Raw genomic sequence first — 24628 nt, 5'->3', positions numbered from 1 at the left:
GTTTTATTTTTTGAGCAGGCACCTGTGTGGAATATTAAAATAAATAAAACCGGCTGAATTAGAGGGTAACCGGAAGGCTGCCGCTACTCTCACAGACCGGCTGCGGGACCGCCGCGGCTCCGGCCGCCGCCTTATAGCGTGTACATTTAAAAGGGAATTTTTGGGGCTCATCCACACGTTTCCATCCCTTTTGCGCCCCCGGTTTCTTCTGCCTCCCGAATGCTTTAAATATACATTTATGCCCCCGCTCCAAAGACACGCCGGACGCGGACCTCCGACTCTTCATTCTTAAACAGGATAGGCTCGGCTTAAGGCCGTTTAAACTGTACAACGCGGTCCGAAAGAATACCTACAGAGCCCGTTTAATGAGAAAAACAATCACTTTGCGCAGGCCAGACGTTTACGCCACGGCGAAGCGACCCCCGAGGCCGCGAAAGCACTAATTAACCCTGGAATCACAGACATAAAATGAATCGTTATTATTATTATTCGCACAAATATACAAGAAAGGGGGTCTCGGACGTCACTTGAAACGATGGTGGCGGATGCCTCGTTCGTTCTCCGGTCCGTGAAGCGGCTCTGCTTGCCAAGTGGTAGATGGGATGTCCACGAGGGCCATACGTTACAGCAGGGGCCGGTAAGGTTGTTAGACCGGTATATGTTACCGTTACAGCAGAGGCAAGGGAGGTCCAGCGGACCCCCAATAACTTTCCACCGGCCCGAGACAAAAAAACCTCCTTTTTGCGGACACAAAAAATCCCAAACCTTTCTCTCTGCCGACGATGAATCCTCAGTCATCCCCATCGGCGACAATAAACGTGACATCATTCGTTCACAGAGATGACATCAGCCAACCTGTCCTCAACAAAGCAACAAAATCAGCAAACGCGACCTCAACGACAAACCCCGCGCTGGCAGCCGATCGCTTTCTGGACACGCGGAGATCCCCATCCTTCGGTCCCACTCCCCGAAAACGAGAGATTTTATTAAAATTCACCATTTCTTCTTTTTTTTTTTACAGCAAATAACACTTTACGGGTATTCTGTACAAACGAAGCAGGCGCGGGATAAGCTCGAGAAGAAGCGCGCCCTTCATTCCTAAAGTAAAGCATCGGGCGCTCACAGTGCAGGTTGTATAAAACCACGTTTACCACGGGGGGGGGTTGGGGTTAAAACGCTCGCCCGGTTAAAATAGCACAAAAGATGGGAATTTCAAAGAGATCTCGTCCCGTTACAATGTAAAATTCATAAATGGACCAAAAAAACTCCATTTCTACTTTTTTAAACAGCGCTAGGTTATTGCTTACTAAAAAAAATAACATATTTTGGGGAACAGCAGGACTTAAAAACAAGCCGAGAAAGCGGGGCGCCGGGTCGGGGAGACTCAACACGAAACGAAGGACAATTGCGACAGCTTCCGAGGCGCAAGCTGAAAATCTCTAAAATATGACGTTGCTGCCCTTTTTTAGTAAATTCCGGAGCGTTTCCTCGAAACACACAAAGAACGGTAAGGAAACCGCGCGGCCCGAGCACGGCGTGCACACGGAAAGCAGCGAGCGGGAAAGAAACGACAGCAGCCCTTAGTGATCAAGGCCTTAAAAACCTCTCTGCGCCGCAGCGGCAAAGAGAAAGGGGAAGGGGTTAATCAGCTAAACCGCCAACAGCAAGAGGTCAACTCCGACACTCTCAGCCAGCCAATCAGGAATGCAGCAGCTGGTGTGTTTTTTTTTTGGCGGGCCCGTATCCTGCAGCACCAGAAAAGGTTCGACTGAAACGGAGCGGCGGATGGGAGGCCGCTCGGGAAACCCGCGGCGCGAGGATCAGGAGCGCAGGTTTTTGGTTGGTTAGAAGCGGCGGCCCGGCGGCTCGTCTACTCGGTGAACTGGAAGATGGCGTCGGGGTTATTGCTCTCGGTGGGGTTGGCCGGGTGCAGGTTCTTTGAGGGGGACGTTTTACCATGCGAGTGGGAAGAGTGGGAGCTCTCGCTGGAGCTGCTCCGCGTCTCGGTGCTCGTGCTGGTCTTCTTCATCTTCCTGCGCTTGGCCAGCGGCGCTTTGTCCACGTTCTGAAGCAGAAAACCCTCCCGCTTGAACTTATTGAAGGCCTGCAGAGATAAAATACGTCATGGGGGGGGGTCTTGGTGGGTACAATGTTGCTGACACATGCGCGACAAGTCTGTAAATCTAGGGAAGCCTTTAAAACCAAATGAAATATTCTTACGTGAAACGTGGCTTTCACATGCGTGTTTACGGTGGCCCCCGCGGAGCCCAGAATGTCGGGGGTCATCAGAGGGTTGGAAGACAGCTGGCTGCCGTTCTGAAGCCATTCGTTGTATCGTAACGTGGACATCTTGATTCTTTTGTTTGGGTCCACTGTGAGAAGCCCTGAAGGGAGACAGCGTTATCAGGTGCATTGGACCCTCCGCGCAGCCATCGCGCAAACCCCCCCCCCCCAAATCCACCAGAATCCCACCAACACAACCTCGGCGGTTTCCACCCGAAGCTTGAGAAGCCCAGCGCTGTATGTATGGGGGTCACTAACGTAAGCTTTACCCGAGGCGGCCATCCCCGGCTGCCCCACAGGATCTACCCCAAGGACAGCGAGGACACGACATCATATTCTGGGGCTTTGTGACATAGGGGAGATACCACGGAGGGTGCGCTGGTTAGACACGGACCACCATGGTGTAAATGGGCCGGTTGAACAAATGGAGATCTGCACCCAGTGACGCGGAGCATGACCCGCTATCTCTCCAGACCCGCCACCCGGACCCGCAGTACCCCGTCGGGAAAAACCCACCAACTACGGCGCCCGGCTCTCATTCTGAACGTATTATTTTACCTTGTATCAAATCTTTGGCCTCCTGAGACACGTTTTTCCAGGCTTCGCCTTCGAAAGAGAAGTCTCCCTGTTTTATCTTCCTCATGATGTCCTCAGCGCTGGCATACAGCACAGTCTTCTCCTGGCACTGGAACGGCACCTGCCCCGACAGCATGGTGTACTGGCAAAGCAGAGACGACACCCTGAGTACAGCCGACTCTCCCCCGAGAGACGTAATAATCACATATAACGCGGCCTAATAAATGCTAAACGGCTGCTTTACAGTCCTGTCCCGGGGGGGGGTTAAAGCCCCCAACGTCCTGGTGACATGGAAGGCATCTACCTACACAATCAGGTATTTGTGGAAGCTACAAGGCAAAGCACGGGGTATATCTACGGCAAGCGGAATTCATTCAGCGGCTGCTTTCGTAAACGAGGCAGTAAACACAGCGTTTGCTGGCAGCGGCCCAGCGTCGGCATCTGGTGTCCTCTGAGCTTTTTGGGACGAGAGGGGTTAAAAGGCCGGCGGTTACTACCGTTTCCTGAAATGCAAATCCCCCCCACACACCCCCATCGAAAAGGAGAAAAGGACCAGCTGTACAGCATTCACAACGCGATCCGACGCTCAGCGAAACCAGAGACTTCCCCAAAACCAGCCGGAGAAGATTAACCAAAAAAAACGAAGAATGGGACATAAGCTTAAATTCAAAGCTGCCATCTCTCGCCTTGTCGTGCATTTATTATTGATTTATATATCGCCGTCATACTCCGCAGCGCTGTACAATGTGTGTTATTATTATTTATATATCGCCGTCATACTCCGCAGCGCTGTACAATGTGTTATTATTATTTATATATCGCCGTCATACTCTGCAACGCTGTACAATGTGTGTTATTATTATTTATATATCGCTGTCATACTCCGCAGCACTGTACAATGTGTATTATTATTGCTTTACATAGCGCCGTCATACTCCGCAGCGCTGTACAATGTGTTATTATTATTATTTATATAGCGCCGTCATACTCCGCAGCGCTGTACAATGTGTATTATTATTTATATATCGCCGTCATGCTCCGCAGCGCTGTCCAAAGGGTTATAAGTTATCCATTTGACTGACGGACGGGAGAGGATTGTGTTGAAGTGTGTGGACCGATACATATTATCTACATAACAAGAATGGAAAAGCCCCCCCCTTTACTCACCAGAATGACCCCCAGGCTCCACAGGTCACATGATTCATCGTAGCCGCTGGCAGTCAGCAGCTCGGGGGCCGCGTAATGGAGGGTAAAGCAGGGGGTTTTAAGGGGCTGGTTGTCAGGTGGCTTTAAACGAGCAAACCCAAAATCGATAATTTTTATTTCGGAGTTCTCACTTTCATCCGTGAAAAGGAAATTCTAGAAGGAGAAAAAAAAAAAAACGGGTAAGATCAGCGAGCGGATTTCTCCGGAATTTGTCTTAATAACAGTGGTTTCGGGACATTCTTTACTGAAACAAACAGAATTTGTATCGGCGTTAAACAAAACAACAGCTTCCTGTTTATGGAATTCCTAAACATTGTGAAAAACGGGGGTGCCACGGCAGGCCCTCCACCGGGCCCCACGGCAGGCCCTCCACCGGGCCCCACGGCAGGCCCTCCACCGGGCCCCACGGCAGGCCCTCCACCGGGCCCCAGGGGTCGCCACCACAGGCTCTCCACCAGGCCCCACGGCAAGCTCTCCCCCGGGCCCCACGGCAGGCTCTCCCTCGGGCCCCACGGCAGGCTCTCCCCCGGGCCCCACGGCAGGCTCTCCACCGGGCCCCAGGGGTCACCACGGAAGACTCTCCACCGGGCCCCACGGCAGGCTCTCCCCCGGGCCCCAGGGGTCGCCACGGCAGACTCTCCACCGGGCCCCACGGCAGGCTCTCCCCAGGGCCCCAGGGGTAGCCACGGCAGGCCCTCCACCGGAGTGAGATAAGGGTTTGCGGAGATACCTCCGGCTTCAGATCTCTGTGAACGACCCCCACGTCGTGCATGTGGCTGACGGCGGACACCATCCTGCGCATGATGTGACTGGCTTCAGACTCGCTGAACAGCTTCTTTTTCTTGATTCTTTCAAACAGCTCTCCTCCTTTCAGTAATTCCATCACTAGAAACGTGTGAAGCTGCAAAGAAACGTTCCACGAATAAATCCGGGATATAAATGAACCCGCGAGCCCCCCCGGAACCATGCAGACGAGGGGGTACCTGGTCATGGTAAACATCGTATAACTTCACTATGTTGGGGTGTCCTTCACAAAGCTTTAGGGCCGTTATCTCTTTCTGGGTGTTGCTTTCCAACCTAAAACAAATAACAAGAACAACGGCGATGTTTTAAGCTAAAAGAGTGGGTTTTTGGGTATTTTTGGTTATTAACAGCCTATGGATTGCTACATTGTTACACGTTAAATGTTCCAATACCGACACGGAGGTCATCAATGATGGCGTGAGACCCCCTTAGGCGGACACTGAGTTGAGACACCGGTTCCATTACCGGAATCGTTCCTGCAGCGGATGATTTATTTCTCATTTGTTTTAAGAGATCTCGATAAGTCCGGCTCGGAGGAAAGACGCGAGAGACGGGATGGGAGACATTTAACTACATAAAGGGAGGGAAGTTTATCTTAAAGGAGGAGAAAAGTTACAACAAGAGGTCATAACCCAACACTAGAGGATCAGAGACTGAGATGGAACGGAAGGAAGTTCTATTTTACTGAGAGGGTGGGAGATAAGTGAAACAGCCTCCCAGCAGAGGTGGTAGAGGGTAATACCCACACCCTCGGGGTAACATCCCGATACGCACACCCTCGGGGTAACATACCGCTTGCTGATGATCTTTACGGCAAACTCCTGGTTTGTTTTTTTGTGCAAGCATTTTCGACAGATAGAGAAGCTTCCTTCGCCCAGCGGCTGTTCTTTCAGATCCAGCTCGTAGTGCTGATAAAACGGGGAGTCCTGCCAGGAAGCGCAGAGTATTAGATGAACGGGTAACCGAGGAACACATTTATACACGTAAAGGAACTTAAAAGTACACAAGGGACATTTTACTTTACTTAGAGCGTGGTAGGTAAGTGGAGCAGCCTCCCAGCAGAAGTGGTAGAGGGTAATACAGTGAGGGTATTAAACATGCATGGGATAGACATACGGCTCCTGAATCTAAGACGAGACCAACGACTGATTAAGAAAAAAACCAGGCGTAATGGTTTGTATTTTCTTTCTATGAATGGCGATTCTTTTGCTGAATATAAGAACCTTCATCATTGCGCTCCTGGCGATGGTGGTGACCCCGGGACGCTCCACGCCGAGGTGATACTGGATGGGGTCGGCTATAGCGGCGTTCGGCTTGAACAGGATGGAAGGCGCCACGAAGGAATATCCCTGCGACAGAAACACAATCCCGACATCACAATCTTACGGGATTCCGGAAACATCAAAATATATCATTATAGTGAAAGATGCCCCTAGAGGAGGCAAGCAGTGATTACTCGGACCCCCACTACTCTCAGCCGTCTCGTCGAGTTGTTGAGTTATCAGACCGTCCGGTTTAATACAGATTGAACGGACCCCCACCGCAGCCGCCTGCCCTGGAGGAGCCCGGAGGATATAATAAATAAGGGACCCCCAACCATGAATACGCCAAGCCGGGCTGGAAGGAGGTGCAGCAGCATGGAGATCGGGTACGGCTGGCGAGGGGCGACACCAAGATCCCAACACACCGATCCCAGCCGCCAGTAACACAAATGTCTGCTACGGGGTCTGTCAGGACCCCCGGCGTGATGCGGAAGGTCACGACCCCGTGAAGCCCGGTTACTGTCCAGAGACTCTGATCATGTTCCCTTAAAATGTCGATGTTGCTACATTTTTTTTTGCCAAGTACCTGAAATATGCGGTCGGCGTTCATCGGCAGGGCGGCGGGAGAATACGTGGGGTCCATGTCCGTAAACTCCTCGGAAAAATTCCCCACATCCAGCTCATCCTTAATCACCGGCCGGAACGGGGCCGGAACCTTTTTAGCAGCCAGATCGTCCCAGTTAATGCTCTGCGAAACCAGCAACAACAAAAAAAACTGAAATAAAAAAAGGTTGCAAACCAAATTCTTTTCTAATACCGGCAATAAATCACGCGATGTCTGGAAATAACCGGCAATGATTCACGGATCCCAAACACAATGCGTCGACCCGGACAGAATGCGTATAACAGGAACCGCCTCGGACTGAAACTCCAGCCGCGTACCCACCTCAAAGAAACAGTGCTTTTTGATTTCCCCGGACCCCTCCGGCCCGCAGCCCAGCCGCTTCTTTGGATCTTTCCGTAAAAGACGCTGAATCAGATCTCTCACCGCGTCGCTCATTTCTTCAGGGTAAGGAGGGTCGCTCTTTAATATCCTCCTTAATAAAACCAGCACACAAACGTATATGAAGTCGCCGTTCCCGCTGCTTTGCCCAATTTAACACTTTTTATCACTAAACACAGCGGAAGCCGCTCTGTAAGCGCGCCGGCCGTTTGTCTTTCGGGGGGAGATCCTCGTCGGACGGACAGCGCGGTTTACCTGGAGATTTCGGCCTGAGAGTTCTTCTCCCCGTCCACCGTGAAAGGTGAGGCTCCGGTGAGCAGCTCGTACGCCAGAACGCCTAAACTCCACCAGTCCACGGCCTGAAAGAGACCGAGTGCCCTGCCGGTCACCGCGCATGCTCACTACACACCGTCATACCGTTCTGACGCTTTAAAAGGCGGCGCGGGCGAAAGCGGTACCTTATAATGGCCGGAGTCCCCTCCTCGGACTATCTCCGGCGCCATGTATTCTATCGTCCCGCAGAAGGAGTACGTTCTTTCATTCTAAAAGCAAAGAAACGGTTCATTTCCTCTAAAAACAAATAAGAAACATAACAAAAAGAAAAATCTGAGTGCGGAGAAGCTGTAACCGCGACTATAACACAAAAAACACTAACTGCAAAAATAATGCACAGAAACAGCAAAACAAAAAACAGCCCGACCGTCACCAGTCCGGCACTGATATCCACGACAGTCCTTGTGCATCTCCCATGTTTAAATTCCCAAGTAGATTAACCTCTACCACTGCTGCTGGGGGGCTGCTCCCTTTATTTCCCACCCTCTCAGTAAAGTAAAACTCCCTTCCGTTCCATCTCAGTCTCTGATCCTCTAGTGTTAGATTCCGGTCTCCTGTTGTAGCGTTCTCTCCCGTCGCCCCCCCCTCTCTTCTCTCTCCCGTCCCCCTCTCTCTTCTCTCCCCCGGGCCGGACATGCGGAGTGTCTTTAATTAACATCCCCAAGTCATTACATGAAACGTCTCGATGTCACGCTAACATTTTCTGAACGCTTCCCACACTTGGATTATCCCGGTCTCTCTGGGGCGGAAAAAGCAGCGTTCGGCTCTGAAATATTCCGACGGTTGCTACAAACGTATCCGTAAAATCTGAGACTCCGGATTGCTCCTGGAGACCCCGCCGCGCGTCCCGCCATCTTACCTCATCCGTCAGAAACTCTTTACTGAGTCCGAAGTCCGTGAGAACCACGTGGCCGCTGGAATCCAACAGAATATTTTCAAGTTTTATATCCCGATAAATGATCCCGAGCTGGAGAAAAAAAAAAGCATAAAACATACAGCTTCGGGGGCTTATGTTTAAAGGGGAGGAATAATGCCAAAGAAACATATGTTCATGTATCCAGTAGAGCACTCAACGCTAACGCCACAAGAGCTTACAGTCTAATCAATAGAAATAAGAAGGGAGAGGAGAAACAGTCTGACCTTGTGCAGATGATCGAGCGCCAGCACGATCTCCCCGATATATATCCGCACCTCCTCCTCGGTGAACTTCTCGCGCTGGGAGAGATGGGTGAAGAGCTCCCCTCCGTTAATATAATCTGCAAGGAGTTAAAGGGACAGGCTCAGTGCGAAGCATGCGCGATGCACACACCGCACGATCAACACGGAAACCATAACACGCGTTCCCACGGCGCAGGCATGCGGAGAACGTTAGCCGGCGGCTCCCGGCGCCCCCGGCAGCAAACATCATTCCCGGAAAGAGAGGGAAGAGAAGACGCGGCTCATCTGGAAAGGGAAGACATTTTCCCGGGGGGATCTTTTGCCCGGGCAGTTACTGTCCACTGAAATTTAGACCCTGCCGGCAGATCGGCCCCCATCCGGCCCCCGTCTAGTCGGCCGTTTCTCCTGCTGTAACGACTCAAACCTTAATCAGTCAATCAATAAGATTGGCTACTTCTGTACTTTTACTGAAACAAATGAACCCAAATGAATAAATCACAAAGTGTCAGTAAATACACAGAGAACGAAAAAAGGAATCCGGAGCTAAAATCTGACCAATAAAACTATTTCTGCGCGATACGAGGGTCCCAAGTCCCCTTTACCAGACGCTTTCTGTGCTCGGAAAGACATGCATTTTATTCAAAGTATGACCAGACCACGTAGTCACTCGCTACCCTCCGGACCCCAAAACATCTTCATATCCCCCCCATCCCGTGATATCCCCCCCCAAAAAAAATATTCCGCCTTGGCCGGCGTCTGACGTTTTTTGGCGTTTCCATTAAAGACAGAACGGAGCGATCCCGGGCCTCGCAGTAAATGTTACACCGAGTTAGTAAATGAGCTCATTAACTGGCACGAGTCCTTTGGCTTTTAGCCCACGGCTACGGATAAACACTCGTGCCGAGACCTTCCAGGCGGCTTAAAATACCAGGAGAGCGGAATCGTGATGTGGCGGAAAGTTCTCTTAGTCTGCAGAACGGCAGAAAAGTACTAAAGAGTAAAAAAAACCTTAAACAAGTAAACTAAAGAGACCCCACGGGCAAGAGGCAAACAATACGGGTAACTCGGGAATAATGTCCTCTTTATATATATTTTTTTTTAATTATTATATTTTTTTATTATTATTATATTTTTTTATTATTATAATATATATATATATATATATATATATAGAGAGAGAGAGAGAGAGAGAGAGAGATATTTATATGTATTATTAAATATATTTTATTATTATTATACATATATATTTTTTTTTATTATTATATTTTTTTATTATAATATATATATATAGATATTTATATTTATTATTATATATATTTTATTATTATTATACATATATTTTTTATTATTATAATATATATATATATATAGAGAGAGAGATTTATATTTATTATTATTATATATATTATTATTATTATACATATATATTTTTTTATTATTATAATATATATATATATAGAGAGAGAGAGAGATTTATATTTATTATTATATATATATTATTATACACATATATATATATATATATATATATATATTTTATTATTATAATATAGAGAGAGAGAGAGAGAGATTTATATTTATTATATATATTATTATTATACATATATATATATATATTTATATATATATATATATATATATATATATATATATATATATATATATATATATATAGCCTTAAAACACAATAGGCAGACAAGCAGGTGGAGAGCGTGCAAAGCTACTAAATGAGAAGGGACCCACATGTTTACGGCTCTATAAATGGGGTTTCTGTTATATTTATTGATATTTAGACCACGGGGCTTTAGGGCAGCTTCGCCACAGACACTGAAAGCAGAAGAATGTCCCACAGAGCGAGGCTGCGCATGTCTTCGTGTAGCTATTCAAATTTGTAAAACAATAATTAATAAGAGGGGAACCAGGGAAATAATACGCAAAGATAAAAGGTGACTGTGCCGCCGTACGTGCAGCCGGTCCCCGCGTGTCCACCCGCCGCTGAAAACCCCAGGCTAATCTCCGCTTAACCCTCTACATCCCAGAGAGGGCAGAAAACACAGCAAAGCTCTTCCTCGCGCACAAACCCACCTCGTCGGGTACCCACGCTCTATAGGGACGCTGCAAGGTTTGGGGGTCGAATATCTCGGCCCCCAGTACAGCAGCCAGAGGCAGAGTCTTTGTTTCTGAAGCTTTTACCGTCGCATTTACCGGTCTAGATGATCAGATTCGGTAACACACAAAATGTATCATTTCTTTATCTTTTACGTTTCCTCTATACGGCGATAAATCAGTTGGGGAGGAAACATCCGCAACAGAGGCTGAAAAAGCAATAATATATATATATATATATATATAAAATCCACACACTCACTCACTCACTCACTCACACTCATGTTAGGTACTATCCTCGCGTGGCTCCGGGGATATCCTGCACCGATTATCACCCCCCCCCCGGTGATATCCCGCACCGATTATCAGCCCCCCCCCGGTGATATCCCGCACCGATTATCAGCCCCCCCCCGGTGATATCCCGCACCGATTATCAGCCCCCCCCCCGGTGATATCCCGCACCGATTATCAGCCCCCCCCCCGGTGATATCCCGCACCGATTATCAGCCCCCAGGCCGCTGCATTAACACTTTGTTCCGCGATAAGCTCCTTACCCAGTATGAGATGGAGTTTTGTGTCTGTCTGGAAGGCGTAATGGAGCGTGACCAGGAAAGGAGACTGTCTAATATGCTCCAGGACTTGCCTCTCGGTCCTGGTGTGCTCGGCGGTCTTGGCTTTCTGCACGATGGTCGCCTTCTTCAACACCTTCATAGCATAAAGCTTCCCGGAGTCGTGGCCGCTGACCTTCCGCACCAGGAACACTTTGCCGTAAGCTGCCGCCGAGACAAGAAGAAGGGTTTTTATCGTCACCCAGAAACCAGCCACAGAGCTTAATAATAAATCAGGAGCAGGTTATACGGCAAGCCATGAATTCGATTTTATTTTAAATCAGAAACGATTAAATGGTTCAGATCACGGTGGGTTAACCCCTTAATGACAAAGCCTGTACATGTACGGGCATAAAATGCATTGTTTTCAATGGGTTTAGGGACTGCCCATTGTCCTTAGGGGGTTAAAAAGTGACCAAAGCACCCTCCTCTGCTCTGACCGGCTTTATACATCCCTGCCCTGTTATTTTTGCTGATTTCGCTGGATATTTTAGTTTAAAACTCCTAAAAAAACCCTAACATTTCAAACTGCTGGAGAGGAAGTACAGGCCGTGCGTCTGAAACCCCCGTACACGAGCAGGGAGAACAGGAGAAACGTTAGAACAAGAAGTTTTACTTTACTGAGAGGGTGGTGGATAAGTGGAACAGCCTCCCAGCAGAAGTGGTAGAGGGTAATACAGTGAGGGTATTAAACATGCATGGGATAGACATACGGCTCCTGAATCTAAGACGAGACCAACGACTGATTAAGGTTGGTAGGAGAAATGGGTGACTAGGCGGGGGCCGAATGGGGCCGATCTGCCGGCACAGTTTCTATCCTGTCTTGCAGATAACCGAAGCGGGAAGTTCCGCGCTGGGGATTGTGTAACGCCGCTCAGCCGCAGCGACTTTACCTTTTCGAGTTCCCTAAACGAAGCCCCGAGATCCTAAACCCAAAACCAGTTTCCACCAGTATAAAGCGCTATCTCAGCGGGGGAGCCGTAAGCCAATCAGCACGGCTTTATGAGAAGTGAATCCACGGGTCGCCCCAGTATCCTGACCCCTAATCCAACAATATACCCCGAAACCCACGGCAACCCTTCCTATACCAGAGGGGAGCGGAGAGAACCCATTCTACATTCACTTCCGGGTCCAACGTTCTTCTCGTTAACAGCTCTCCCTGCAGCCGGTTTCTTAGAAAGGCTCCTCGCGTTCTGAAAGCCCTCCTGTTATTAATACCTCGTAACGTAACCCTGAAAACGTTCTTTTTTTAGTAACAAAAACAGAAGATTCCAGGAAATAAATCCAGAGCTTTCTCTGAAGCTGCGTGTATAGGTCCAACATACATCCGTGTCCTACATACATCAGTGCCCTACATACATCAGTGTCCAACATACATCCGTGTCCTACATACATCAGTGCCCTACATACATCCGTGTCCTACATACATCCGTGTCCTACATACATCCCACGAAGGCCGTTTTATCTGAGAACGCGCGGCTCTTTGACCAAAATTCGTATAAATAACATATAAATATAGAATGCCGACGCTTCACAACTCATACAAAGATCGTACCTCCTGTTCCGAGAACCTTCAAGAGCTCAAAGTTTTCAATTCCCACCTTTTCTGCGTGTCCGGTCAAGTTCGCTGTAAAAAAAAAAAAAAAAAAAGAATGCAGTCGTGCGGTTACTTCATCACATATACTTCAAATCAGAGACAAAAAAAAAGTCAAATACATCTAATCCATAAAAATAAAAAAAACATAAAAAAAGGAAATCAATCCCCGGAATGCTAATCAGTTTTAATGGTGCTTTTTGTATTTGTGTGTTTTTGTGCTTTTCCCGGGGCGCCGGGGGGGGGACGATGCTTATTAGGTACGCGTTTTGTCTTTAGATAATAGGAAAGCTCTGCCGTTCAGCGCGTACCAGGCGGCTCATTAAATAAAAATGCTAAAATATCAGCATTCGCCGACAAAAGGGTGAGACGGGTACAGGGTGTTCTAACACAGAATGTGCGATGAGCAGGAAAACAAGGCTGCGATCCAGGCTCCGGAAACGCAGAAAACGGCCCGAATTACTGACGCTCTGTAAAAAAATAAAATAAAAAAAAACCTTAAAAAAAATCAATAAAAAAACCTGAGAGATTCTCTGGTTAACACGCGTTTATATTCTAAAATATGCAATATCCAAAAAGCTGAACATGCGCGGGGCGTGAGAGCCCAGCTTGCAGCAGTAACGCTCGCCGGGGGGGGGGGGGCTGCGCTTTGGGCCGGTGTATAGAGAATAAAACAAAGTCCCCGCATCATGCTAGGGAAATCTCAGGAACATATAGAGATGGGGAGGAAAAAATATCCATCAGCCTCTTCCCCCTGTGACGTCATTACATTACATCATTACAATTTGCCCAATATGCAAATTAACTACTTCCAGGCAGAATCCTTTTCTTTTTACTGGCAATACTGGGAGGAACCCTGATTTATATCTGGATATTCTGTGTCCTATTTATATGTTATGGATACAAAGTATTTTATTTTAAGGATACTTCCTTACTTTCTGAGCGGCCTGACGCGCCCTTCATTCGTATCCAAGTCCGTTCAGTGGTTATTAATTGAAACGGTGTTACCTTTAGGAGAAGCTGCAGCTTCCTGGCTTCTCCACAGTCCCTTTTTTGTCCTCCCAATGAAGTTAACAGGAGGGCTTTCTGAACATGCGCACGGGGGTCTCGCTAGACCCCCTGAAACCGGTGTGCGAGGCAGTCCCAGGGCTTGCTATAGTCTGCGTATACAAGCCTAGGGGTAGGGGGGGGAGGGGCAAAAGCTTGGGGGGCTTCTGTAGAATCGCTCCATGCATCAGAAATCTGCCCATAGATCATTTAAAGGGAAACGTCCGTCACACGCATTAAATCGCCTCCGAAGGATTTCATAAGCGCAGGAGGAACGTCAGGTTCATCTCACCGAGGTAACTTCCCGGCCGCTCTCTGAAGTTATAAATAGGCAGATACGTGGGGTAATTATACGTTTCTGAACGCCCTGGTAGGCAGTAGAACGGCTCGTCTCCCTCCCTCCCTGAACCCGCTGCCCTGGAAATGCACCCATACGTTAAAAGGTGCGGCAGCCACCGAGCCACGCTGGAGGCCGGCAACCTGCGCGGAAAAACGGCCAGCGAGCCCACCTTACAGCAGCCGCAGGGTAAAAGCAGGGCGAGCGAGCCGAAGCGCTGAGCGTTGGCTGAAGGTGATGGTAGTTGTACAGCTAGTTGGTCCCAAGTTGACGAACTAGGGGTACTTTATCTTAAAGGGGTGTGGTTAGGGGTGTGGCTGGGGGTGGGGTCTACTGAGACTTTGTACGTGACTTTGTGCCCTGTTGCGGGGTATTTGTGTAACTCAGTGGGGCATTTAGAGGAAGAATAATGGGGTTTATTTCCCCCGTTTAATTTATAAAGCTGTTCCCTGCTGTTTCTATACACATTATCGGGGCTTTTAGGGCCGTAGAACCCTGCAATACCCTCATACCCAGCAAACATTCTCACCTCCTAGAAAAGAGGGGCATCTGGGGAGGAGAGAGGGGCATCGGGGGGGGGGATTCTAATCAGAGACACCAAATCAGAGGCAGGGGGGGGCTTTCCTTTGTTGGCAAAAATCACTGAATGGTTGAAATATCGTTAAAAATTTCATTCTTTCGCCTACACCGGCCAGAAACCGAAGCAAGTGGGACGAATGCCCTTTCAGAGTGGCAGATTCAAGGCAAGCTCTGTGCGCGGGCCTCGGGAATAGATCTGTTTCCTCCCCGATTTCACGATAAAAGCTCCTTTAACAACTTCCTTTTCTTCTGCTACAAACAGATCGGCTCGCTCTTTCTTGCAGAGATTGCACAAGAATTTGTCTGCAGAGCGAGGCTTATCACGCGGGGGAAACGAAACAGGCGAAAAACCCAGTCCGCGCTGCGGCCAAGCGTGATGAGAGTTGTAGAGTCCGCAGTTTCCAACCCTTAAGCCCTCGATACGGCCCATGGGGCTATTTTTTTTTGAGCCTCTTCCAAGACAGCAAACTCTCGAAGCAGATTCCTCTATAAACAACTGTATATTTTCCGAAATCCTGAATGCCTTTCCATACATTCTGCCCAAATTCCACAGATTCCTTACCCAAAGTTCATTGGATAGGGACTGATTTAAAGGGACACTGGAGACATCGCATGTACACGTGGGCTTCCTTAAGTTTTGGTGGTTTGTTGTCTACGGAATCCCCCCCCCCAAGGAATTTGCCCCTCTCCCTCCCTATATGCCACACAGGAGATGCTTCAAGCATCCAATCAGTGATAAGAACTGTCAGAAGGGCAGCTGTAGCTGCAGCGCTGCAGCTTCTACCTCAGACGTGTGATTTTTCATCTTTGAAGAAATACTCCGACGGTTAGGGTTCATTATAAAGCATTCTGTGCAGTCATCGGTCCGCTCGCCGGCTAACACACCCCATTTAATCTCCGCTTCTCTGGCCACGGTTTATGAATAAGCTCCCTACGAGCAAAACACGTCAGGCAGGTTTCTATCATTCGGCTTTTTTTTTTTTTTTTTTTTTACTGTACTTGGAACTTTTTAGTGTTCTAAATAAAACTGGATTTTGACTTGTCGTGCGCTGGTCGATTTATGCGTTTCCGGAGATTTTAACAATGGCTAAAATAAATAAAATAAAAAAAAAAAAAAAAGATATCCATTAACACGAACGTTCAGATGTTTGCGGTCACAGAGAAATGTCCTTGTTTTTGAAAGAAAAGCACATTTTGTCCATTAAAAAAAAAAAAAAAACATGAAATGGATAAGAAATCCAGAGCAGACGGGGTTAATGTTGTAAATGACTATTGTAGCCGGAAATAGCTGATTTCTAATGGAATCTCTTCATAGGCGTACAGAGGCCCTTTACTCCCATCACTCCTGTGTTCCAATGGCCCTTTATCACTCCCATCACTCCTGTGTTCCAATGGCCCTTTATCACTCCCATCACTCCTGTGTTCCAATGGCCCTTTATCACTCCCATCACTCCTGTGTTCCAATGGTCCTTTATCACTCCCATCACTCCTGTGTTCCAATGGTCCTTTATCACTCCCATCACTCCTGTGTTCCAATGGCCCTTTATCACTCCCATCACTCCTGTGTTCCAATGGCCCTTTATCACTCCCATCACTCCTGGGTTCCAATGGCCCTTTATCACTCCCATCACTCCTGTGTTCCAATGGTCCTTTATCACTCCCATCACTCCTGTGTTCCAATGGCCCTTTATCACTCCCATCACTCCTGTGTTCCAACGGCCCTTTATCACTCCCATCACTCCTGTGTTCCAATGGCACGTTGTGTTCGTTGATCCAAGTCTGTGAAAACAGCTCATTGACCCCAAGCTTTTCAACAGTGGTGTATATAATATATTATTGCTCTGGAGGATAAGGAGGCTCCAGATTATTATGAAACCCGGTTATAATTTAACAATCATCCAGATTTACTGATTTGCAGATGTCGGGGGTGACAGTGAAGTATCTGAAAACGGCCAACATTATTCTAAAAAAATAAATAAATAAAATAATAATAAAAAAAGAGTGAAGAGAGAGTGAGATTCGGAGACGGCAGAACGTCTGAAAATGGTATTGGATCCTCAGTATGGCGGGAACATGAATTATCATCACGTTCATCCCCTCTGGTGAATTCCATAATAATTCAGCCAGCAGAGCTTAAAACATGGGAAAAATATGTGTAAAAAGCGCAGGCGGCGACGCGTTTCAACCCCCCCCCCCGGGGGCTCCGACGAGCTCGTAAATTAAAATGAATCTCTTCTGCCCGGTTTAAACGTTCTGCTAAACCGGGAACGTTCCGTGCCCACAGCGCTTCCCTAAACGGCCCCCGGTATCTGCGCACCGATGGCCCCCTACGGCCCTTCCGCAGCGAATAACCCCGCGTTACCGTCCAGATCGCTAATCCCTCACAGACACTCCGCTCCCCCAAACCGATACTTCTGGGAAGACGGAGAACAAAAGCGGATCCTCTTAAATCTTTTAAATCCTCCCCAGACGTGAAGATAGATTCCTATTTATAAAAAGCATGAATATGCAGCTTATTCACCCAAAAGCAACGCAGGCGACAAATAGACGGACGTCAGGCCGGCCGGTTTAAAGGGACACTCCAGCCATCATACGCACGTTAATGCACATGGCAGCCGAGGGGTCCCTTTAACTCTTCATGGTGCCCCCCCCGTTCAAATTCTGAATCCCCCCTACATGCATTTGCCCCTTTGCCCAACCCCAGCTCTTTCAAGTACAGTCATGCATCCACGCTGCTCTCTGTGGATTTATCCCAAATAATTTACATTTTCATTTAAATAAAATAATAAAAGGGAAAAGAAAGCAAATAAAGTTTCCCGGCTGTTTCGGCTAAACGCGCCCCGTTTACCCCGCGACACCTTATTTATAAGACGTTAATTCCTCCCCATCTGAGTTTGCGTATTGTTTGAAAACCCGATTAATTACGGCATTCCAGAACATACAAGAAGGAAACAAATACCAAAGTGAGGCTTCCTGTACTGAAGATACAGTCCGAAGCTGCAGCTCTGCTGATAGGGGTCATTAAGTCTTCTAGAGAGGGTGGGTGCTGATGCTTGGGGGCAAACAGATGTTTTGGGAGCGACAGTGCTATCTCTATACATGGGAGAAGGAGCGGGTGAGGGAAGTGTGGTGGATAAGTGGAACAGCCTCCAGGCAGGGGTGGTAGAGGGTAATACAGTGAGAGGATTTAAACACGCATGGGGTAGACATACGGCTCCTGAATCTAAGACGAGACCAACGACTGATTAAGGAAAAAAGGACCACTTTTGCCACGTAACACCCCCCCCCAGCCGTTAGATTCACAAAAGAAAAAAATGTTAGAAAAAAAGTCACGAAGCGCGTAATAGAGGAGAAAGCGCGGCGGCTGCACGCGGCGGATGAAGTAACCGCTGACGACGACGCCTTTTGTATGATCGGCCCGCTTTTTGTAGGTCAGTGAAGCGAGGAGCCGGCTACGAGCGGCAATCGCCTGTTCAGACGGCCGGAGAAAACGGGGCGCCCGACGGTGCCAAGCGGCACAATGAGAGATTCCTGGCACTTGCCGGAAGGACAGGACAGGCGCCCCCCGGAGGCACACGGCCCGCCACATGCTGACCTGAATATAAGAGACCGGGGTATTAATCTACAGCCTGGAGCTTTACCTGACAAAAGAAATAAGTACCTAAAGTGCCCTGCCCTGGTGTGATAAGGGGATGCTGCCCGATGTTGGGGGGCAGTCGGTGCTGGGAGTAGGGAGTGGAATGCAATGGTACCATGCACTGGGCAGGGGGTAGAAGCGGTACTGGGAAGGGGCAGCAGCAGCGGTACTGGGAAGAGGGGGCAGGGAGTAGAAGCGGTTCTGGGCAGACAACAGCGGTACTGGGCAGGGGCGGCAGCAGCGGTACTGGGCAGGGGCGGCAGCAGCGGTACTGGGCAGTGGCGGCAGCAGCGGTTCTGGGCAGGGGCGGCAGCAGCGGCTCTGGGCAGGGGCGGCAGCAGCGGAACTGGGCAGGGGCGGCAGCAGCGGTTCTGGGCAGGGGCGGCAGCAGCGGTTCTGGGCAGGGGCGGCAGCAGCGGTTCTGGGCAGGGGCGGCAGCAGCGGTTCTGGGCAGGGGCGGCAGCAGCGGTTCTGGGCAGGGGCGGCAGCAGCGGTTCTGGGCAGGGGCGGCAGCAGCGGTTCTGGGCAGGGGCGGCAGCAGCGGTACTGGGCAGGGGTGGCAGCAGCGGTACTGGGCAGGGGCGGCAGCAGCGGTACTGGGCAGAGGGGGCAGGGGTACAATTATATAATTGTATTACAGCTTTGCAAGCAACAGGCCAACCAGAGGTCCACCTGTGAAGTACTCTGCGGCCCTAAACCTGTTTTTACCCCGGGACGGCCGCGGCTGGAGACGTCTCCTATTTTAGAATTATTGCAAACGCAGGATTCCACTCAGTAAATGACATTAAAATAGAAAGCGGCCGCTGGCTACGGAACAGCACGGACGGCAGGAACGCTGAGCAGGCGCAATTTCTAACAAGCAGGCAGTTTGGTGGGCATCGGATACAGGCAGGTAGATCACAGGCAATCAGGTAGGTTCCTGGCACATGGGTGCAGGTGGCACGGGGTACAGGCAGCTATGTAGCTAGCGCAGGGTAGAAAGCAAGCAGGTAGGTGGTTGGTACTGGGCACAAATGCCACCGGGTACAGGCAGGCAGTAGTCACTGGGTACGGGTGAGCAGGTGGCTGGCACTAGGACAGGGAAGTAGGTGGCACTGGGCACAGGCGGGTAGGTGGCCGGCACTGGGCACAGGCGGGTAGGCGGCCGGACCTTGGTACAGGCGGGTAGGCGGCCGGTACTGGGTACAGGCGGGTTGGTGGTCGGCCCTGGGTACAGGCGGGTTGGTGGTCGGCCCTGGGTACAGGCGGGTAGGTGGCCGGCACTGGGTACAGGAGGGTAGGCGGCCGGCACTGGGTACAGGAGGGTAGGCGGCCGGCACTGGGTACAGGCGGGTAGGTGGCTGGCACTGGGTACTAGCAGGTAGGTTTCACTCACCCGTTCTCAGCTCATGCTTCACAGTGAGCAGGTCACCTTCCCCGGAGGGCCCCTCCATGCCCTGACAGGCGGAAGCCTGGCGACTGTGTACCGTAGCTCGTAAGGGGTGTGGGTGAGGACTTCCGTTCTGCCCGGGCACTGCCCAATCCCTCCTCCGCCGCCGCCGGACCCAAGCACCACGGCACGGCGCAACCCAGCACCCAGAGAACAGGCACAACCTAATCTGTCACCACACACACAGCGCGCCCATTGGCTACAGCTCGGTGGGGGGCGGGGCCAGACGCACCCTCGCCCCGGAGATTCCCTGGACTGCAACCTCCAAGGTTGCGAGAAGGGGCGGGGCTATGCAAACGTCAACAGAGCACGGCTGCCTTTCATTGCTCAAAGTCATCCAGGCTCCCTTCGCATGCCAGCTACTGATTGGTCTATCGAAGCAGTGTCTGCGCGATTATTGGCTAGTAATGTTTGCTATCTATATATATATTTATATAACAAATTCCCGCCTTTTGTCAGTGCTGTTTTTTTGCAGACTCGCTGCGTGAGGGGTATGTTAAACAGTGCTGTATACAGTAATATAACCCCGAGCCCTGTATACAGTAATATAACCCCCAGCGCTGTATACAGTAATATAACCCCCCAGCGCTGTATACAGTAATATAACCCACAGCGCTGTATACAGTAATATAACCTCCCAGCGCTGTATACAGTAATATAACCCCCAGCGCTGTATACAGTAATATAACCCCCAACACTGTATACAGTAATGTAACCCCCCCAGCGCTGTATACAGTAATATAACCCCCCAGCGCTGTATACAGTAATATAACTCCCAGCGCTGTATACAGTAATATAACCCCCAGCGCTGTATACAGTAATATAACCCCCAGCGCTGTATACAGTAATATAACCCCGAGCCCTGTATACAGTAAGATAACCCCCAGCGCTGTATACAGTAATATAACCCCCCAGCGCTGTATACAGTAATATAACCCCTAGCCCTGTATACAGTAATATAACCCCCAGCGCTGTATACAGTGATATAACCCCGAGCCCTGTATAGAGTAATATAACCCCCAGCGCTGTATACAGTAATATAACCCCCCAGCGCTGAATACAGTAAGATAACCCCCAGTGCTGTATACAGTAATATAACCCCCAGCGCTGTATACAGTAATATAACCCCCAGCGCTGTATACAGTAATATAACCCCGAGCCCTGTATACAGTAATATAACCCCCCAGCGCTGTATACAGTAATATAACCCCCCAGCGCTGTATACAGTAATATAACCCCACGCGCTGTATACAGTAATATACCCCCCCAGCGCTGTATACAGTAATATAACCCCCCAGCACTGTATACAGTAATATCCCCCCAGTGCTGTATACAGTAATATAACCCCCAGCGCTGTATACAGTAATATAACCCCCAGTGCTGTATACAGTAATATAACCCCCAGTGCTGTATACAGTAATATATCCCCTAGCGCTGTATACAATAATATAATCCCCCAGCGCTGTATACAGTAATATAACCCCCAGTGCTGTATACAGTAATATATCCCCTAGCGCTGTATACAGTAATATAACCCCCAGCGCTGTATACAGTAATATAACCCCCAGCACTGTATACAATAATATAATCCCCCAGTGCTGTATACAGTAATATATCCCCTAGCGCTGTATACAATAATATAATCCCCCAGCGCTGTATACAGTAATATAACCCCCAGTGCTGTATACAGTAATATAACCCCCAGTGCTGTATACAATAATATAATCCCCCAGCGCTGTATACAGTAATATATCCCCTAGCGCTGTATACAATAATATAATCCCCCAGCGCTGTATACAGTAATGTCTGGTTTTATGTCATTTTGTCCCAATAAACTCTCTTTATCTGTAGATCTGGAGCCGCCTTTGCTGTCAGTCATGTGATATTTTGGGTGACTTTCCCGGCTCAAGCACCACACTGAGCTGATGCTTTATGGCGATGCTAATGAAGTCCGTCCCTCTATAGACTTTCTTAAGTCAGAGTGTCTGGCTGGGTGATTAAGACCGAGTCATTCTATTGTTTCAGTATGTTAAGGAGTCGGGGTGTTTAGTAGATCGGGGCTCAGATAACAGAGTGAGAACTCATACAAATGGCTGAAAACAATATATTTTTTGGGGCAAAAACTACAGCTGGCTTCTAAAAAAAAATCACAATATTTTTTAAAACTTATTTTTACTCTGATACTAGGAATAAAAAACGGTGGGAAATCCGCTTTAATGTCAAGGCCACCCCCTCCTGCAGCAGGACAGAATGGCAACAAGAAGGGCCTAGAATCATTCCCGTAATAAAGCCCTAAAATGAATCCATTTGCGTAGAATGGTAAGTGTGTCCTTATTTTATCATTTATTATTCATATGCTGGAGACTGAAATGCAATGAAAATAAACACGAAACTGAATTTAAAAAAAATGATAATTTAAAAGTAATATTTTTAATAGTGGATCTGTCTTTTAAAAGTGAGTTTTCAGTTATTTCAGATGTTTTTCTAAATATATTTGACACATCGGTCTCTTCTTCATGGAGTATATATCCCTGCTGGCGCCTACAGCTGATTATTTTAATGAAGAAGATTATGATTTCAGCAGACTTATATTATTTTCTATTTTTTTCAGTATTAAACACTTTCATTTAATTTCACTTTTTTAATTTGCCCGAGAGATTTTGCCTTTAACTCCTGTAGTTCTAGTGGTAGGCTGTCGCTGGCTCACAGTGGGTTAAACACGTGGTTTAGGTTTGAGTTTCAAAAAACCTAAATTTAGACATCTTTTTTTTTTTTTTTGCCGGTTTAAGTGATAATTTATGGCAGCGTGCAGAGAACTGGAGGCCGAACCTCCCTAAACTTTTTTTTTTTTTTTTTCCTTTCTAGAATTGTCTGTGGAAGAACGAGAAACATAATTTCAATTTATAATAAATTACAAAAATATACGGTGAAAAATAAATGAACGTCTCTATTACGAGGTAAGAAGTTTTTTAATGGACGTCGGCACCGGGCAGCTGATGTATTTTTCTACATAACGAATGAAAAATAAGATTAAGTATAATACAAAGGGGTTAGGAATAAAATGACATTCTAGCGCAAAGGGTGGTGCGGTCACCATAGCAACTAACAAGACTTTTCCCACTGATTCCACCACTTTGTGCCAAATATTTTTCCCTATACCCAAAACCCATGGTTTCTGCTCAAAAGAAATGTACCAACACCTGCTCCACGACATCACCCCCTGCCGCCAAGGGGGTCACTTTTAGCTGTAGAACCCTGTGATGCCCTCATACCCAGCAAGAAAACGGGCATCAAGGAGGAAAGAGGGGTATCAGGGGAGGACACACACGTGTGAGTGGATAGTGAATAGGGCATCGTGACACTTGGTGGGATGCAAAGCAAAAGCTGGGTCCTAAGGGGCATCTCAAACCAATCCGTTGAGCTCCTATCACCCTCAGCCAGTGTGGCTGGTTCTGTTTTCATATAACACCCGGCACGCTGTAGGCATTTAGAGCTTTCTTTTTTGTTGCACGACGACATCAAGACACAATTTAAAAGTCTTGTGCGGAGACAGATAGAGTCACGCGTTTCTCGCCCCGGCGCGTGTTTGTCAGACAGGAGCTCTGGACGTTCACGCGTCGCTCGTAGAAGGGATAAGCGCCGAAGATAACCCGATACATCTTGGCTAAAGAGCCAGGATCAAAATTCCGCACCGTGACCAGCAAACAGCGTTCATTTCATTCTCTATTTTAAACGGTTACACAGTGAGCTCCGTCCAGCCCCGTCCCCTCTAAAAAAAAAACCACCAGATCCCTTCAAATATAAATGAACTAAAATTGTGCTTTATTCTGAAAATACGCAGGGCAAAGAAAACCTGAAAAAGGAATAAATGAAAGAGTGTTTAACATGTCAGGAGTGTGTAATGATTTCGCAATAGTCTGTGCTGCTTTCAGGTAGTTGGGGGAAGAAAATTCACTTTGCGCTCTTCACTTCCTGTTGAGTATTAATGCAGCTTCCTGTTCACAACCTACTCGTTACGGTCATTATTCCAAAGATCCAAAGGTTTAAACGGAAACGTTTATATACGCTGAACAGAACACCGCACTGCGTCATGGCACGCCGCGAATTACATGTTACACCTTCTACCCCCGGCCAATCGGCACACCGGGGGGCGGGGCTCGGGAAGTAGCGCGTCACTCAAACGTGTTCTCGGGTGTCTCAGACACCGGAGGATGAGATTGGGACGGCGGGATTCGGAACAGCAATTCCCTACCCCTGTCTCGAAAAGCGTGATAGAGTGGCAACGTCGGGACTGTCTCGAACGAATTGAGACAGTTGAGAGGCATGAAATCATAAAAATAAAACATTGAAATTCCCCCATGGAATTTTTTAATGTTATTTTTAATTTAGGTCGCCAAATTAAAGACAAGGATTTCTGATCCGCATTAATATTTAGTTTCCCCTGTAATAATCTATACATTGTCCTGGGCCGTGGCACCTGTAATGATTGAATGGATATAGCCTCTGCGATCATCGGCGCCCGCTCTCCTGCTGCGGCTGGCTTTGTCTATACAAATTGCGCCTCGCGGTTAATAATATAGGACAGTCCTTCGTTTCATTGGCCTAATTTCCAGCCCCGCAAGGGATTTGGCAGCATGCGCGTCTCCCATCCGCAGCTCCGGCTTTA

General features: G+C 48.3%; 1 protein-coding gene and 1 long non-coding RNA gene across 2 annotated transcripts; one reads left to right on the top strand and one right to left on the bottom strand.

Moving 5' to 3' along the window:
* Positions 1–1833: 1833 nt before the first annotated feature.
* Positions 1834–20129, bottom strand: RPS6KA5 (ribosomal protein S6 kinase A5). Its single transcript, XM_053475022.1, has 17 exons — positions 19909–20129; positions 12895–12966; positions 11286–11504; positions 8608–8723; positions 8327–8434; positions 7593–7676; positions 7390–7493; positions 7078–7228; positions 6718–6879; positions 6093–6218; positions 5662–5795; positions 5049–5142; positions 4796–4966; positions 4027–4218; positions 2842–3001; positions 2221–2384; positions 1834–2104 (listed from the first exon to the last, which is right to left on the bottom strand). The coding sequence occupies exons 1-17, from the start codon at positions 19964–19966 to the stop codon at positions 1871–1873; spliced, it is 2349 nt and encodes a 782-aa protein (XP_053330997.1). The 5' UTR covers positions 19967–20129; the 3' UTR covers positions 1834–1870.
* Positions 20130–20415: 286 nt separating this feature from the next.
* On the top strand, positions 20416–22879 carry LOC128504808 (uncharacterized). Its single transcript, XR_008355490.1, has 3 exons — positions 20416–20453; positions 22150–22281; positions 22828–22879. It is a non-coding gene; the product is annotated as an uncharacterized LOC128504808 (long non-coding RNA).
* Positions 22880–24628: the final 1749 nt, after the last annotated feature.

Source organism: Spea bombifrons, chromosome 9 (assembly GCF_027358695.1).
Source record: "Spea bombifrons isolate aSpeBom1 chromosome 9, aSpeBom1.2.pri, whole genome shotgun sequence".
NCBI classification, from domain to species: domain Eukaryota; kingdom Metazoa; phylum Chordata; class Amphibia; order Anura; family Pelobatidae; genus Spea; species Spea bombifrons.
This window is presented reverse-complemented; position numbering and strand designations above follow the sequence as displayed.

Coding starts and splice junctions, on each gene's coding strand:
- RPS6KA5 (XM_053475022.1), bottom strand. CDS start 19,966: ATGGAGGGGCCCTCCGGGGAAGGTGACCTGCTCACTGTGAAGCATGAG. Junction 6,880..7,077: donor AAAAGCACTGTTTCTTTGAG/GTGGGTACGCGG, acceptor CTGGTTTCGCAG/AGCATTAACTGGGACGATCT. Junction 5,143..5,661: donor GTAAAGATCATCAGCAAGCG/GTATGTTACCCC, acceptor TATTTGTTTTAG/GTTGGAAAGCAACACCCAGA.